Below are 15572 nucleotides of genomic sequence, written 5' to 3'. Positions count from 1 at the left end.
TTCTGTCACCACCTGCAGGAGCTGATGGAAGTTGTGGCGGGGTTTAAAACAGCATGGTTAAGTACGGAGAGATAAGATAGGACTGCGAGCTATTCGTCACATTTATAGGAGAGGTGACATTTAGCCAGACGACAGCTTGGTGCATGTGTGTTTTGAGGGTGCACAAGCCAAAAGAAAAAAAAAAAAAAAAAAGGTGTGGATCAAGGCTTGCATGCAAATATGTAGGTGTTTGCGCATAATTTTGCATTCACAGATGCATCTTTGGTTTTTTACTTCTCCCATTGATTGATTGATTGATTGTACAGCAGATTTGTTCCCATGTAAACAAGCAGAATTGTATACATTATGCTCCATATGTTAAGAATAACCAGAAGAGATAATACATTTAGACATAAATTAAGAGAACCTGCAGACTATTTGCACTTGTTTATGTTTATTTCTGTTTTGTGAGTGTGTGTAGGACACCTGTCACCCCGTAGCAACACACACAAAAAGAACACACAGATACACACATACACACACAAACACCTGTCTCTTGTCTAGGTAAGAAATAAGGTACGGGTGGGACGAAGAGATAGAGAAAGAGCGAGAAGGGCTTTAGAGAGAGAGAAATGGGGCTTACGGAGGACAGAGGGAGGACGGATGGAAAGCTGGAGATAAACTAAGCTTCAGTCAGCAAAGCAAAATGTGTGTTGGGAGAAAGACGCACTTTGTTGTGTGAGGACGGTGGACAAGGGGAGTGACGGGCAATTTTGCAGGTTGAAAACAGGGGCTGAGATGCAAAAGATGGCATGAGAGAAAGAGGAAGAAAATGAAGAGGAGGAGGTATGAGAGGGGAAAAGGCAATTGGAAGAGAAAAAAAAAGAGGGGTGAGGGAGAGGAGGGAGGGTCCATTGGTTCATAATCCCCTTACAGACAGCTTTGTTGAGTGATTGACAGCCCAGCGCGCTACGTTAGAGCCTTAGCACAGGGGGGCCGCCATGACTGGAGGGATTATCTCTCCCTTGGCTTAACAACCCCCTCCACACCACCTCATCACCACCTCATCGCCCCCCCTACTTCGATAGGGTCAAGTGGTACAGGCCAGTTTCTGTTGTTTTCACGCTCTCTTTTCATGCTCGCCCAGAAAACTTGCTTTGTCTCTCATGATTGTGTTGTTTTGCAAATAATGCTTAATGCGGCAATGGAGGGTGGGGGGGTGGTGGTAGGCAGCAGAAGGGGGGGGGGGGGGGGGGGGGGGCGTGTACACAAACCCACGCAGGCCATGTACACAGGCGCACGCACCCACGCATGACGCATGCCTGACATCCACACAATCACACTTGCGCACAAGCAGGCGCGCACACACACATATAAAACTCACTCTATTCAGCATGCAAGAGCATCATGAGGGTACAGAAGCATTTAAACAAGACCTTGAGTGAATTCTTTTGTTCTAGCTAAGTACCACCATAATAGAGTTAGCTCGTCCGTCACAAGAGTGATTGAATTTAAGAGGAAACATAAGAAGAAAGCAAAGGTTTCGATTAAAGAGATAACATAAAAAATACAGTCGAATTACAGCACTTATACACAATAGCGGCATTATTTGGCCGCTCTGCAGCAGCTATGTTAAGGCTTTCAGACATCAGATAAAGTGTATGATTTACCAAGTGCCAGAAAACACACATTAGCAACTGGACGTGTTGCAATGCTCAGCTGTGTACACACACGCCACACACATATATAACGGCCACCCAGGACTTAGGCTCCAGATGGGCTAGGCCTAACTGGGACCAGTGGCTTTAGTGAAACACACAAAATGAGGAACCAAACACAAACACCACAGCAGCTGTGTGTGTGTGTGTGTGTGTGTGAGCAACAACAGGCACACTCTCTCCAAAAACCTTAGACCACACAGCCGGTCAGTTATCAGTGCCACATTACGGAAATAAGCATCACGCATAAATATACAAGCGCACATATCAACAAGGTACAGGGCTGCACAGTGACCCACACTAGTGCCACCCATCCATCAAGTGAAAACCAAAGAGCACAAGGGAGAGAGACTGTCGAAAAGGAAGGCTTTTGTCCCATCTCCCCCTTTCCCCCTCCTGTGCAATGGCATTCTTCTGGCTTGATTTTCTTTGTGGGGAAGGAGGGAAGAAAGAAAGGAAGGATGAAAGAAAGGAAGAAAGGAGGGCGCTCCATCTGTTTTTTTCCCCCTCCTGTGGCTGGGGACCTGCAATACAGCTGCACTCCAATGGAGAGCAAGACTGATAAAGAATAAGAGAGAAAGATTTTTGGAAGGGAGGTTAGAAGACGAGATTGCTAATGAGCGAATGGCTTCCTGATTTCCAGAGAATTTTGAGGGAGTGGTACATCTGCTCATGCATATACGTGTGTGTGTGTGTGTGCATGTGTGTGTGTGTGCGTGCGTGTGTGCAGGCCAAGCTCTGGTTCACAGTGACTCCCAAATTACTCTGACACCACAGTGATAGGCAATCATGATTATTCATCCTGTCTTCACTACAGATGACCTATTTACTGTTGGACAGTGATGAGCGAATGAGGAGAAAGAGAGCCTACAGATCAAAAAACACCAAAGAAGAAGAGAAACAAAAGGAGAAAAAGATGAGAGCAATTTTTTTTTAAAAGAGGGGAATAAACTTTACAGTCTGCCAACTCGCTGTAACATGATAACGGCTTGGGTACGTAGAGAAGGAAATTTACACTGGTGGAGAGCCAGGCAACGAGAGAGAAAAAGTGAAAGAGAAGACAAAAGAAATGAAGGGGGGGATTAGTGTGGAGAAGTGGACTGGTTTTGCAGACGACGAGAGGAGTAAGAGTGCGTGTGGGAGAGTGCGAAAGCCTGAGTGCCGAGTGTGTGTGAGGGCTTTCAGTGGAAGCGCTGGGAGGGCAGCTCTTTTGTTCATGGGGAGCAGAGGGAGGAGGATGAAGTGAAGGAGGGAGAGTGAGGGAGTAGAGAAGGAGTGGAAGGAAGGAGTGAGGGATATGCTACTGACAGAGGAAGGGAGGGGGGGGGGGTTACCTCTGAAGAAACTCAACCCTTCCACTTGGACTTCTTCCAGCACTGGGAGCAATAACATTTTTCATCTGTGCATGCATGAGTATGTGTGTGTATATACAAGCTCTCCACTGTGTGCATGCATGCCTGGATGTGTGTATGCCAGTGTATATGACTGTTGGTGTGTGTGGAACACTGACTGCAAGACATGAGGACAAAGACAAGAGAGAGACTGAGCAGAGGAGGGTAAAACCGCTAGAAAGCCGTTCTGTCGCTTCAAGCGCGCACATAGAGTCGTGCATTATAGCCAGTGCTGGGGTATCAGATGATGGCATGTGGACGGGGCAACAACAATCCACTTCACTGCTCTTTCTATACAAGATGGATCTTGTTAGAGTTACTTGTCCTAGACAACAAAGCACTGTGCTGAGCCCCATATGCTGCAACAAAAAAAAAGACCATTTGGAGGCAGTCAGCTAGTTTACTTTTGTGCTCAGCCTTAAATCATCGCTTCAGGTTAAAGCAGTTTTATCGGCAAAATGTCCACTTTCCAGGAAGTAGGAAAAAAAGCCTTGTTTTAGTGTGACAACCATGCATTTCCGAGCTCATCCCATTCAGCTTTGAAAAGGGTTCATAAACGTAGGCTGATTTATATTCTCTGTCCAAAAAGAACAATGTAACCCTGCAACTGGTGCTAAAATAAAACTATATAACTTTTGACAGAAGAAATAGCACATTCTTCTTCTCGAAAAGGAAAAGTTACATTCATTAGCAACAAAACCCAGCCTTACTGAGTTTAACACACTCAGAAGTTCTATTTCTATGGTCTGATATGACTGTTAGCTTATGGTGGCTAATGTTAGCTTATGTTTTCAACTTTAGATAGAGACTGTTGTGTGAGTAAGTTTGCTGACTTTCTGATGCTAACTTTCAAATGTATAACTCTATATACAACTTATCCCATTATCCTTTAATTTGACAGTTGTGGCCACAGCAACTGCTTCTGTCTGTCCCTCAGCTCTCTGGCAGCTGAAGTCATCCTCCTCCTCCTTCTTCTTGGCTTCACTTTGCCACTCTTGCTCCTGCTCCAGGTGCTGTTTTAGCTCCTCAAAATATTCCCTCTTAAGCTTAGACTAAACATAGCTAACATCAACACAACTTGGCAAAAGAAGTATCTGTAAGCATAGTTATTTACATTAAAGCAAAATCCTGCAAGCACTTGTTTTAAAGTTTGACATTGGGGGAAATATGCTTATTCACTTTCTCACTGAAGGCCCTTTCTCACACAATGGCACCACTGCACTCTGAAACCCATTATTTCCAATGGCTGGCACCGCACCACGATGGCTTTTCACTGCGTTGAGCAAAATGCGGGCACAGCGTGCCGCTCAGTGAGCTCAAGCCCAGAACTTTGGGCAGTGCACGCTGTGACGAATACCCGCATGGCCAATAGAAACGAGGCAGCCGGCCAGGCACGGGAGGCAAAATGGAGGAAAAGCTAATTATGTGTGTGTCTGAACTCCCTGAATTGTACAACACAATTTTACCCTTGTATTGAGAACTCTGGAGGAAAACCCTATCTTGGAAATACGTTTCCAACCAAGTAGGCATATCAGTCAGCTAGCTTGTAGGTAGGCAATATGTGTTGCCTATATGACAAACATAGCTTAGGTTTGTTATATGGTTTACAAAGTGTTCCCTCTCAATAGTTCTACACTCCTGCTAGAAGTTTTGAAAACTCCAGCTACTTTGCTCTTTCCTTCATGACCTCACCGAACACCTAGTCAGATGTGCACTGAACCCAGCAGCGAGTGCAACTCAAAATCGCATTTGGTCTCAAAGCGCCATGAGAGACAGATGGGAAGACCTATAACACTCTTTTTGATTAAAGTGATATCAATCTTCTCATCTCACTTTGAGCAAGAACGTAAATGAGGATATTTCCCAAAATGTTGAACTATTCCTTCAAGAGAATAATATTGTGAGCTCAGACTGAAATTAATATGAATCGTTAACGCTGTTTTTGTTCACTTCTCAGCATCAATGAAATATGCAAGCAGGAAAAGACCTTGAGACAAAAGTTTCCTCTGCTCAACCACATGCGAGACGTTTTTAAATCACAAAAAGTAATTTAAACTGAAACATGTGGCATATGCTATACTTCCACTCAGTATATGATCTCTACAAAGTGAGATACACTGACGACGTTCATGAGGCATGAGGCCCGAACCTGCATCCAAAACTGAAGAATTAATCTCGCATTTTTAACGTCAATCCTACTTAAATTATATTTAATGCACAACCCAGGAAATGGAGTGTGATTTTTCCCTGAGCAGCTAGCCAAGGTCAGTTTCCCCATAGACTGTAACAACGATGGGCTAATGCCAAAGCCAGATGGACTACGCTCACTGTACGGTCTTTTAACTCCTAATTAGAACGATGCATACGTGCGTGCGTGCATTCACACTCACACAAGCATCTGCACAGAAAGCGTGAAGACTGGAAATATAATCAAGGTGCTGGGAGTTAAGGATGGAGAATATTACAAATGATCTGAGGTAGTGAAGTAGGCCTGTGCTCATATGGGGTAATAAATATGTTCGCTTATTATTTAGCCAAGTTTCAAGATGACTGGTTGTTAGTGCAGCGGGGCAGAGCAGGACAGGGTTCCCCTCCAAAGCCTCTTAGCATGAGGATCATCTCTTACCCATTGTAAGTCAATGGGTAAAGATTATCTTAAAGCTAAGATGCTTTGGTGTAACAGGTCTCCATATCTCCCACACAGGAGACCAAACATCTAGTGCAACAGCCAGGGGATCCACCCCCTCCAGTCCCCACCACCACCATACACACACACACACACACACACACAAATAAAAGCCATGTATCATTTTGTAGTTTAGCAGTGAACAGTTGCTCTGCTTTGTTACCAGGCTCCTTGCAGGCAGGGTGATTCATGTATGCTTACTTTTGCAGCTCTGTGTGTCTCTGCAAATCTCTGGATAACAGCTTCTTATGCCAAAAATATAAATGTAAAATGAGATATTTAAAAAAAAAAAACTCCACCTGTAACCACTTCATCACTTACAAAAGCATGCAGCTACCGGCTGCGCGCCTTGCATTTCTAGGTCCATTTTGTTGTTTGACGGTGTATTTTTGTTATTCCCGACATGACTTTGAGAGATTGTGTTCCATCTCAGCTACAATGGAGTACAATAAAAGAAAAGCTTGCCTGCCGAACGTCAGGTTTTGGAGTGTATTTCGCAGAATCAAAGACTGTTGGCTCCTAGACTCAACAACAATCGCACAGGATGAAATCTATCAACGACAAGCCAGAAACACCAATTGACTGTAGCCTCAATAGACCAGAATGCAAGCTGACTTTTGAATAAACAGCACAACTCTTAAAAATGTCACAGAAAAAAAACTTGGTGTCTTGCATTTCCTGTATTAATAACTTAAATTTCTACCAACACACAGCTCAACACATTCTCTTTTGTCAAATGTAGAAACTCAGAAACTGGCAGTTTCAGACAAGGTGAGTTCACCAATAAATGTAAATTACAACACTTCATCTTGGAACATAATGAACTTCTAATATTGATTATACAGTGGAACAGTAGAGTTTTCCTTTAATGGAATTGATTTAGCTTTTGGCAACTTAGGTCTATCAACACACTGTTCTGCAACAAGGCATTTGGCATCATTTCTAACACTGTGACCTGTGCATACTGTGTATTGAGTTTAAACACAGTGTGTGCTGCAACATCTCATCTTAACATAAGAACTTCAGTAAATACCGAACACAGAGAGGGGAAACAGCTGCCAGTCGTCTAAGCGCGCCATGCTAAGTTAATCAGAGAGCTCATTCTGCTCAAGAAGTCAATGAATTCCTTTAAAGCTTACCAGGTTTCATGCTGGACTTCACAGGGATAAATATTATGGGACGTGTCAGTAATGAGGAATGAGAGGCCGGCTCAGTTGTATGTGAGCAGGAAGCAGCTAGTCATGCCGGTGACCTATAGATCATCAGTCACTCTCCCTGTCTGCCTCGCGTCACATCAGCCACTACCACTGTCGAACCATGCCGCACTCCCAAACCATCCATCTCTCTCTTAACTCTCCTTCCCTCACTGTCTCCCGTGCTTTTTGTTTCTTTCTATGACCCTGTCAGCTCCCTGCTCTCCTCCTCTCTCTTCTATCTTTCCCTCATCTCACTCTAACAACACCAGCTCCTTCTATTTCTGCCCCCATGCTCATATCGGTCGAAAATGTTTGCCAAAGCTTCAGCTGTGACAAGGCACAGCTGTCCAGCAGCAAACCCACTCATTTGTCTCTCTTGTGTAGACACACACACACACACACACAGCCTCTTTAACATTTAGTTACAAAACCATTTTGTCGCCAGTGTCCAATCAGAGCGTCGCACCGACGACCACTGGCAGACGGTGAGAAGAGAGTGATGTAGTTTCAGTGTTGATGAAAGTGACGGAACACAAAGGCTAAAACTGGAATGAATTCTGGCTTCTGAGGGCGTGACTGAGAGATGAGAAGGAAAAACATTTGTCTTTTGTTTTGCATTTTACAAGTTCTGCATAACCGTGTGTGGGGCTATGCAAAAGAGGACTCCACCTTGATGTTGCTTGAGGGGAGAGCAGGTGTGAAAAGACCAAACAAACAATAACACACACAGAGAAAAAAAAAATCTCCATTTTATCAAGCAATTTCTGTCTTACACTTGTTTTAAAATCCTTATTTTCTTCACAAAAATGAAGCAATCTGCCAAAACTCTGAGAACATTTCAACTTTTTTTTCTTGACACAAAATCATCAAAAAAGAAAAATCAATTTGAGCAAATACTTAATTAGTTTCTTTTTTGTGGGGAAAGGGTTAAAATAATTGCACTAATGTTTCAGTTCTTTTAAGAAAATAAGTAAGTAGTCAAAAACAACAAAAATTACTTGATTAGAGGAAGATTTTTTGCGGTACAAAGTGCATATTGCATACGCAGTTTGGATTAGATGTTGGAGATCTTTCCACACTATTTAGTATTCAAGGCACAAACACGAACATACCAGCACATCCTCTCTCACAAACCAGCATCCAGGCACACACACACACACACACACGAAAATGACAACAGCATCAACTCCCTCCTGCTGCTATCCCATTTATCTGGAATGATGCCGAAGCCACAGTCGCTGCTGCAATGTGAGCCCAACCCAGTGGTGTGGGGATCTGCAGAGCAGCAGAGCTGGGAGTCTTCTGATACAGAGCCTCAACAAAACTCAACAGCGAGGAGGGGAGGATGGAGGGATGCCGGAGGAGAAGGAGAGAAAGCGCTAAGAAACTGGAGGGAAAAGTTGTTTCAACATTGCACACCCCTCTGGCCTGTGAAGTCCGCATACACGTGCGTACACACACACACACACACACACACACCTTCGGACTGGCTTCCCACCAGTCCACCTCTCTCTGTCACCCGAGGGAGGAGGATTGACCTGGCCCAGTCCAAATGCTGCCAGGAGGATTGGATGATCCTGCTTAGGCAGGGTGTGCTGTGAAGCAAGCTAATGAGAGGCCAGGGTGTGTGTGTGTGACTGTGTGTGTGTGTGTCTGTATGTGTGTGTTGGCTGGCTTTGCTATGGGGCTCTGAGTTCAGTCACCCAGGGCAATCTGCCCAGTGATGCTGGGACACATGTGACCCCTTCAGACCTGCGGCCTGGATTACTGTTACCACTACTACCACAGTGTATATCTGTGTGTGTGTGTGTGTGTGTGTGTGTGCATGCATATATATCCAGGAAAGAAAGTTTCTTGTTTCTGCATGTGTTCCAACATTCTGAACCAGCTCAACCAGCCACACGCTTTTAATCTCCTTCATCCTAATCATCAGCACTTTTAACAATTACCAAAATCCCAAAGTCACTTCTAAAGCCCAGGGGACTGGGGAAGTAAATTAGTTCTTTAGCTAACACCAGCATATTTACAACGGTGCTTTATAGCTGTTATGATGTTGATGAATGCGCACTGCCCCTGCCAAATAAACTTATAATCGAGTGATAAAATAATGAATGAATTCCGTGTGGAACAACAGTCCGTGACGCCTACCAAGTTCCTCTCCTCCCCTGTGTGTGTGTGTGTGTGTGTGTGTGTCTTCCCTCCTGTGTTTACCGTCTGTGGGTAGCGGTGTGTGTTTAATGCTCACTAGCACATGCAACAAAAGAGATACATTAGGACCTCACACTCTTTACACACATGTCCGACAGAGATGGGAGGGGAGGTCGCGCCCCCTGAGGCTCATTTATGTGTGTGTGTGCGGGCATCTGTTGAGACTGTGTGGTTGCAATGGATCTGTCTGTTCACATGTCTGTATTTTCACCTGTGTGTCCATCTGCCTGCCTGCAACCCTGAAGAAAGAGAAGAAAGAGATTCCAGCCTGTGGCCGGATTGGCTTCCTTCTCCTTCTCCTTCCCCTTGCCTTTCCGTTCTGCCACCTCAGCTGAAACCTCTTTTCACAGCTCCTGTTGCTCTCAGCTCGTAAACTTACACACACTCCTCTTTTCTTACCGAGAGAGAGGGAGGTGGGAAGGGGGGGGGGAGCGAAGGAGAAAGGGAGAGCCGCTGCCTGCTTCCTTTAAAAGGCAGCTTGAGTAATATGGTTCATATTCTTTCCTTCTCTTCTTCTCTCCACAACATTCCTTCTCTTGTTTTTACACTCCCTCTTAAAATAAAAAAGCTACCCAGTGGATATTCTCTAATCATTTAGCCTAAGGATGCGTGTAGGCTTACCAGGCTCCTGCTTACTTATCCACACAGCCCAGAAAGGCCTCAGTGCATGCATGCATTATTCACGATGGGGGGAACCTATGGGTTGATTTCACAGGGGTGAAACCGGGTGTGGAGTTTGGAACATACAGACAATCAATAGACTGGTGTTAGAATGCTTCTCTATTGATAGGACACCCCGTTTGACCTACTAACACTTATTCCATTCTCTGCGCTCAATCCCAGAGTGCCCTCACCAAAAAGATTTCCAGTAATTTTTTTTTTTTTTTCCTTTGGAGTCTTTTCTCTGGTTTTTTGTAGTTGAAACACTTAGCCTAGTTAGCTAGTCTTTTATCCGGCGCCAATTAGCCGGCGATTAATGAATTATTGAGAAACGGGAAGGGGGGATTAAATTTTAATGTGGATCTTAGGGGGAATAGTTGTATTACAAGTCACCGTGAGCGCAGAGCGAGGAGACACCCACCCTCAGCAGCCGTTTACAATAATCTACAGCCGTTTACTAAAGTATGGGAAAAAGAGGAAAAAGGAGAAAGAGCCTGCAAGGAGAGGGAGGGGTGAATGAGAGGCTTTGGCCTTAAGAACAGACATTGAAATCAAACTTTCAATAGGGGCCAAAATCTACGAAACTCCATATGCTGTGATCAGAGGAGTGACCGCAGCCAACATTCTCTCTAATTGAATTAATTCTCTCTCTCTGTGCGTTTGTGTGTCCATCAATGTGACCTACACTCTTTGATCTCCTGTGTATGTGTGTTTGTGTGTGTGTGGGTCACTTGCACTCAGCACCCCCTAACCCCCACCCCCCCACCCCCCCAAACTCCTGAGCAGTAATGTAAGATTCGATCTTTCATTAGGGCGGCCGTGTAAGGCCGATAATAGGAGATGCTGAGATAAGGATAATGTATGTCTAGTGGGGGAAGCTCTTCCCAAGGTGATCGTTCTGGTTCAGTTCCCTCTTCCTCAAGCAGAACCTGTATTGGCACTTGAGACTTAACTGGTATTGATTTACTTAGGTTAGGACTGTCTCTCCCTCCCATCTCTGCTCTCTCTACCGCTCCTTCTGTTTCTCTTTCACCTCCCAGCACCTGTCTCTGTTTATATTCCTCTCTGCACAGCTCTGTCTCTTTTTTTTTCTGGTGGGCAGCAGCAATTTCAACTGATGGAGCAGTCAATAAAAGGGTGGATGTAAACATTTCATACTATATTTTGCTGTAATGTCAGCTTGATTTTTTAGGAATTTATTGTGCACTCCAGGAATTAATTTAGTAAATAAAAGGGGAGCTAAAATTCAGGTATCCTTCACTACACCGATGGGTGCCTCCTTCTTCCTTCTCACCCCATCACTACTAACACATCTTTGGGCGTGTCAGTGGCTGCTGTAGCTCTATAATTAGTGGCTGGATGTGACACATGTTTCCAATTTGCTACGTCTGGTCACTGCACCGGAGGGGCGGGGTGGGGTGGGGGGTGACGGAGCGAGGTAGAGATAGAGACAGACGGAAAGTGACAGGAGGGAAAAGGAGGGTGAGAGGGATGGAGGAGGAAGCAGAGGGCACGTAGGTAAGGGCGGCACGAGAGGAAGAAAAAATATGAGGAAAGAAGGGGGCGAAAGCTGTGAAAGACAGAGGGGAGAAGGGGCCAAGGAAGAGAAGGAGTCGGAGATTGCTCACAGAGGCGGAAAGAAAGATGGGAGGAGAGGTGGAGGGAAGCTGCAGGTGGATGGTCTAAACTTCAAAGCAGTACATCCAGCAGAGGTTTAGAGGTTAACAACGTGACAGTCCATTTGCTACACAGACAAGATGTGAACCATACATGCACTCCTGCACCTGATTGATACAGACTGCTTCTGCTTACTTTTCGCCTCATTTCAGAAGTACAAACCAGATGTGTGTGGGCTCAGGACTTTGTCCTTGGAAGATGCGCACTATTTGGACAAGCATGGGCTCTTAACATATTTCAGCCCAGGGCCAAAGCCTATTTTGCCCTGAGGCAGCGGAAACTAAAGTATTGCTCTTGTCATGTAGAGACCGAGAAGTAACAAGTACATGCAAGGGTGTAAAAGGGCCAGGAAAATAAACTGGAAAAATGACTAAGCTGATTAACTATGAATTGTAAGCTTTGCGAATAAGCTTCATAGTCCAGGCTTTGTATTTTGAATATATGAGTGAGCAAATCTGTGGAGATGACTATGGAGTCTGGTGTCAAAGCCACCACCCTTCTAATTACCAGCCAGGCCCATTCATTCACTAAGCCCCGACACCCACCTAACACTAAACTCCATTAGGAAACAATGGCGTGGAATCACCTGTAAGGCCTCAAAAGCCCAGGCTGTTAGCTTCTCAGTGAAAATTACCCTCCCGTGTCCAACTCTGCTCCCTGTTGGGTGAATCCACCCACTGCTGACAAAAAGCCCTCATTAAGGGCTTCATGCCTGGCTCCACAGCGGGGCCCACGCAGTCACATCTGTGGAAAGGGGAGAAACTGGGCAGGCTGCATAGCCTACAGCACACGGATGCAGTAAAAACCTGTCTCTGAAAAAGCCTCTGGCATGGGTGTGAGCTGGAGATGGCAAGGTTTTGTTGGCTGACATAAATCTAAATTTAATTTTGTATTTTTTAGCATTATGAATGTGGTTAAAATAGGCAATAAATTGGAGAATGAATTGTAAAATATGAGAAATAATTAAAAAGGAGCATTTAAGGCTACTGTTCCCTCCAATATAGTTTGGTGGCCTACATATAATTATTTATCAACCTTGTCATTCCAGTTTGTCCCCAGAAAAGTAGTCAGTCATTCTGGTGTTACTAAAAGCCCCCCTTCACCTCCATACAAGCCGCCCTGTTATTCTCCAGCCCCTCCTTGCCCCCACCGGGCGTCTATTCAGACACAGGGAAATTGGCAGAGGTGTGAGAAAAGTGGTGTCGGTCGTTAAGGCCGGGCGGCAGAGAGGTGTTTAAAATGACATTTCCTCAGCTAATGCCTGACACCTTCTCCAGAGGAAAGAAAAAATGCAAATGAGCGTGGCGGAGTGGGCAGACTGGGTGTTTCAGAAAGAGGCCTGCGGGCCGGGGCCTAGACTTTAATCAAGGTCATCCAGCAACAGCAATTAGAGCATCACACAAGTCTTTATTTTCCTACACACACACCACAAAGCCTGTGTCTATTCGCCTGCAGCTTACAGGGACTTTACCAATAAGAAGAACTACAGCTGGATTATCCACAATAATCAATGTGAGTGTGACAAATTCAGAACAGCTGTGAAACAGAGCAGCTTGTTTCAACTCAATGGGTATACATTTATCAAATTACACTGTTTATACTGAACTCCTGTTATACTGCAAACACTAATGATGGAATGATGTTATTTTGGGAGGAAGGTGTGACGAATTGGCCAAAGAGAGACCTTAATAAAAAATCATTAATACTCTATAGGGAGTGTGTCTGCGGTAGGCCTCTGCTCTGTAGGGAATTTATCCTCTTATCTAACTTTATAGTGTCTTGTATGTCATGTTGCATTACTACCATACACTTACAGTGTACTGGGAGTTTTATTAAATGTTGCATTAAACCATCTTTTGAGCTTTGGTCGCATTTCCAACTTCCAACTTGAAATTACACTAATTATTGAATCAGGCGAGGGCAGGGAACTTCAAGTTCAAACCTGCAATTAGGCAGACAATAAAAATTTAAGGTCTTGCAGTTGAGAACCTCTTACCTTTCGTTCAGGGAATTCCAGTAGATGGGCTCCATATTGCTGGCCGTCGTCCCCAGTAAATCCAGTAAGAATACCAGCAGGATCCCCAATCCATTCCCACTTCCACGACACGCCATCTCAACCCTGACACCCAGCATATGTAGCCCCATTTAGAAGAAATGGGAAATATTTTCTGTGTTTTCAATGTTGTTGCAAGGAGACTCTAAAAACAAAGGATGAGCGACTACAGCCGAGCAGGCTATAGGTAGAGACAGTCAAAGTGTGAAGCGAAAGCCTGTTGTATATAACCTCATGGATCCAAAATTCATCAAATTGCACTGGATCAAACCAAAAAACACACTCGGAAATGTGCAGGAGAAACTTGTTCAATCCGTGCGTCTGGGTCTCCAAAATCGACGGTTTTTCTGCGCGTCCACGGCCGTACTATTTCAGTGCCAATCCCATGACTTTCCCATTAATTTGTCATCAGTCCTCCTTTTTTTCTCCAAAGCACTGCTCCTCAGCTCAAATATAACTCCACCGAATCGAATTTTCTCAAATTTATCGCCACCCAAGAGCTATTTCTGTTGCCTTTCGGTGCGCCCTAATTGTCTTTTTTCCGAACAATGTTCCCTTGTTCTCTGTGCCGACTCTATGTGATTTCTCTCCCATTAGGCTACCTTGTTTTGTCGCAAGAAGATCTACCTTCCAACATATCAGACTGGACTGAAAAAAGAATTATTGTCAGTCTGTTAGAAGGAAACAGTCGAGCTCAGGCCAAAACTGTGAAGGTAAAGCGTTTAAAATGGAAAAGATGTCACTCGTGTCCACAGCTCCATCCTCATAAAGACATGTTGATGCTCGGTGGGCTTAGTCAGTGCGCATTACAATCCTTATTCTCCTCTTTGAAAAACACACAGGTTGAACACGGGTTGTAAATCCGCAAATCCTTTAGCAACGGATTCGTTGAAAATTTTTTAAAAAAAAAAGAAAAGAAAGAAAAGAAATCAAAAAATCCAAATCGATGGTAAATCCAAGAATCTATTCAAGCTACAACACAAGTAAACTGAGACAGAAACAAACCGAAGAGCTAGAAAAGCATCTCCACTCTAATAATGTCGCACAAAGCCAACGTGAAACTTGCGAAGTGATAAAAAAAAATAAGATGCGAGTTGTGAGCATCAGTCCCTGTTGGAAATTGACGCATATCTGATGTAGCGCATCATTTGGAGAGCTGGACGCGTCGCTTCTCGGCCAGTAGAAAGCGGTTCATTCGTTATCTCATCCGTCTCTCTGCCTCAAAATCCCACTGGTTTGACTTGCCCTAATGCTCGCAGCACATTGACAGACCGACTGGCTTGTTTGAGAGAAGGAGGAGGGAAAAAGGGGACGTGGATGAATGGAAAAAAAAATCCCCATCCTCCGACTGGCAGGCAGGGCGCACTGACGGAGCGCAATTCTTCCAGGCTTTTTCGGAGGAGGCGGTATCGAGTCCCTTTCAGCACCTCCTCTCTCCACCTCCTCTCTGAGTTTCAGGGGCCCCCCGACTCGGACCTCTGGACTCCCTGGCGCTCTATTCTGCCTCCTTTCAAACGCTGAAGAAGAACTCCCCCCCCCCACCACACACACACACACACACACGCACGCACACACACACACATACACACCACCACCACCACCACCTCTCTAGACGCTCACCAACGTGCGCCTTCCTCTGTTCAACGCTGAGATGGAAGAGCAAGAGCGCCCTCAATGCATTTAATGTGAATCACATCTGGCACTGGACAAGGTTTGAGCTGAAAAAAAAAATCCAGCAGGAATATTAGAGGGGATATTACACAAATGTCACGGTGAAGCTATAGCTAGCTAGATCCCTATAGGAGTATGGTTTATTATAGTTATATTAAGATGAAATATGCCTCAAGGTACAGTATGAGATCACAATGTAAGTCATTGTAGATGTTTTAAAGGAATATCACGGCAATATTTTAAAAGATAAAGTAGCACTACACAGTCATACTTTGAGTAACTTGCATATTTTAGGAAAATACAGATAACCTATCAATAAGGAAAATACTGTTT

The 15572-nt window shown here is 44.6% G+C and overlaps 1 protein-coding gene across 1 annotated transcript in view; it reads right to left on the bottom strand.

The window, feature by feature from the left end:
- efnb3b (ephrin-B3b) overlaps window positions 1-15088 on the bottom strand; it is a 79437-nt gene extending 64349 nt beyond the window's left edge. Inside the window, exon 1 of the mRNA XM_042401458.1 lies at window positions 13512-15088. Coding sequence (XP_042257392.1) covers window positions 13512-13660 — 149 coding nt within the window. The 5' untranslated portion in view covers window positions 13661-15088. The remainder of the gene's footprint in view (window positions 1-13511) is intronic.
- Between the last annotated feature and the right edge of the window lie 484 nt (window positions 15089-15572).

Source organism: Thunnus maccoyii, chromosome 22, assembly GCF_910596095.1.
Source record: "Thunnus maccoyii chromosome 22, fThuMac1.1, whole genome shotgun sequence".
Taxonomy (NCBI): Eukaryota; Metazoa; Chordata; class Actinopteri; order Scombriformes; family Scombridae; genus Thunnus; species Thunnus maccoyii.
This window is presented reverse-complemented; position numbering and strand designations above follow the sequence as displayed.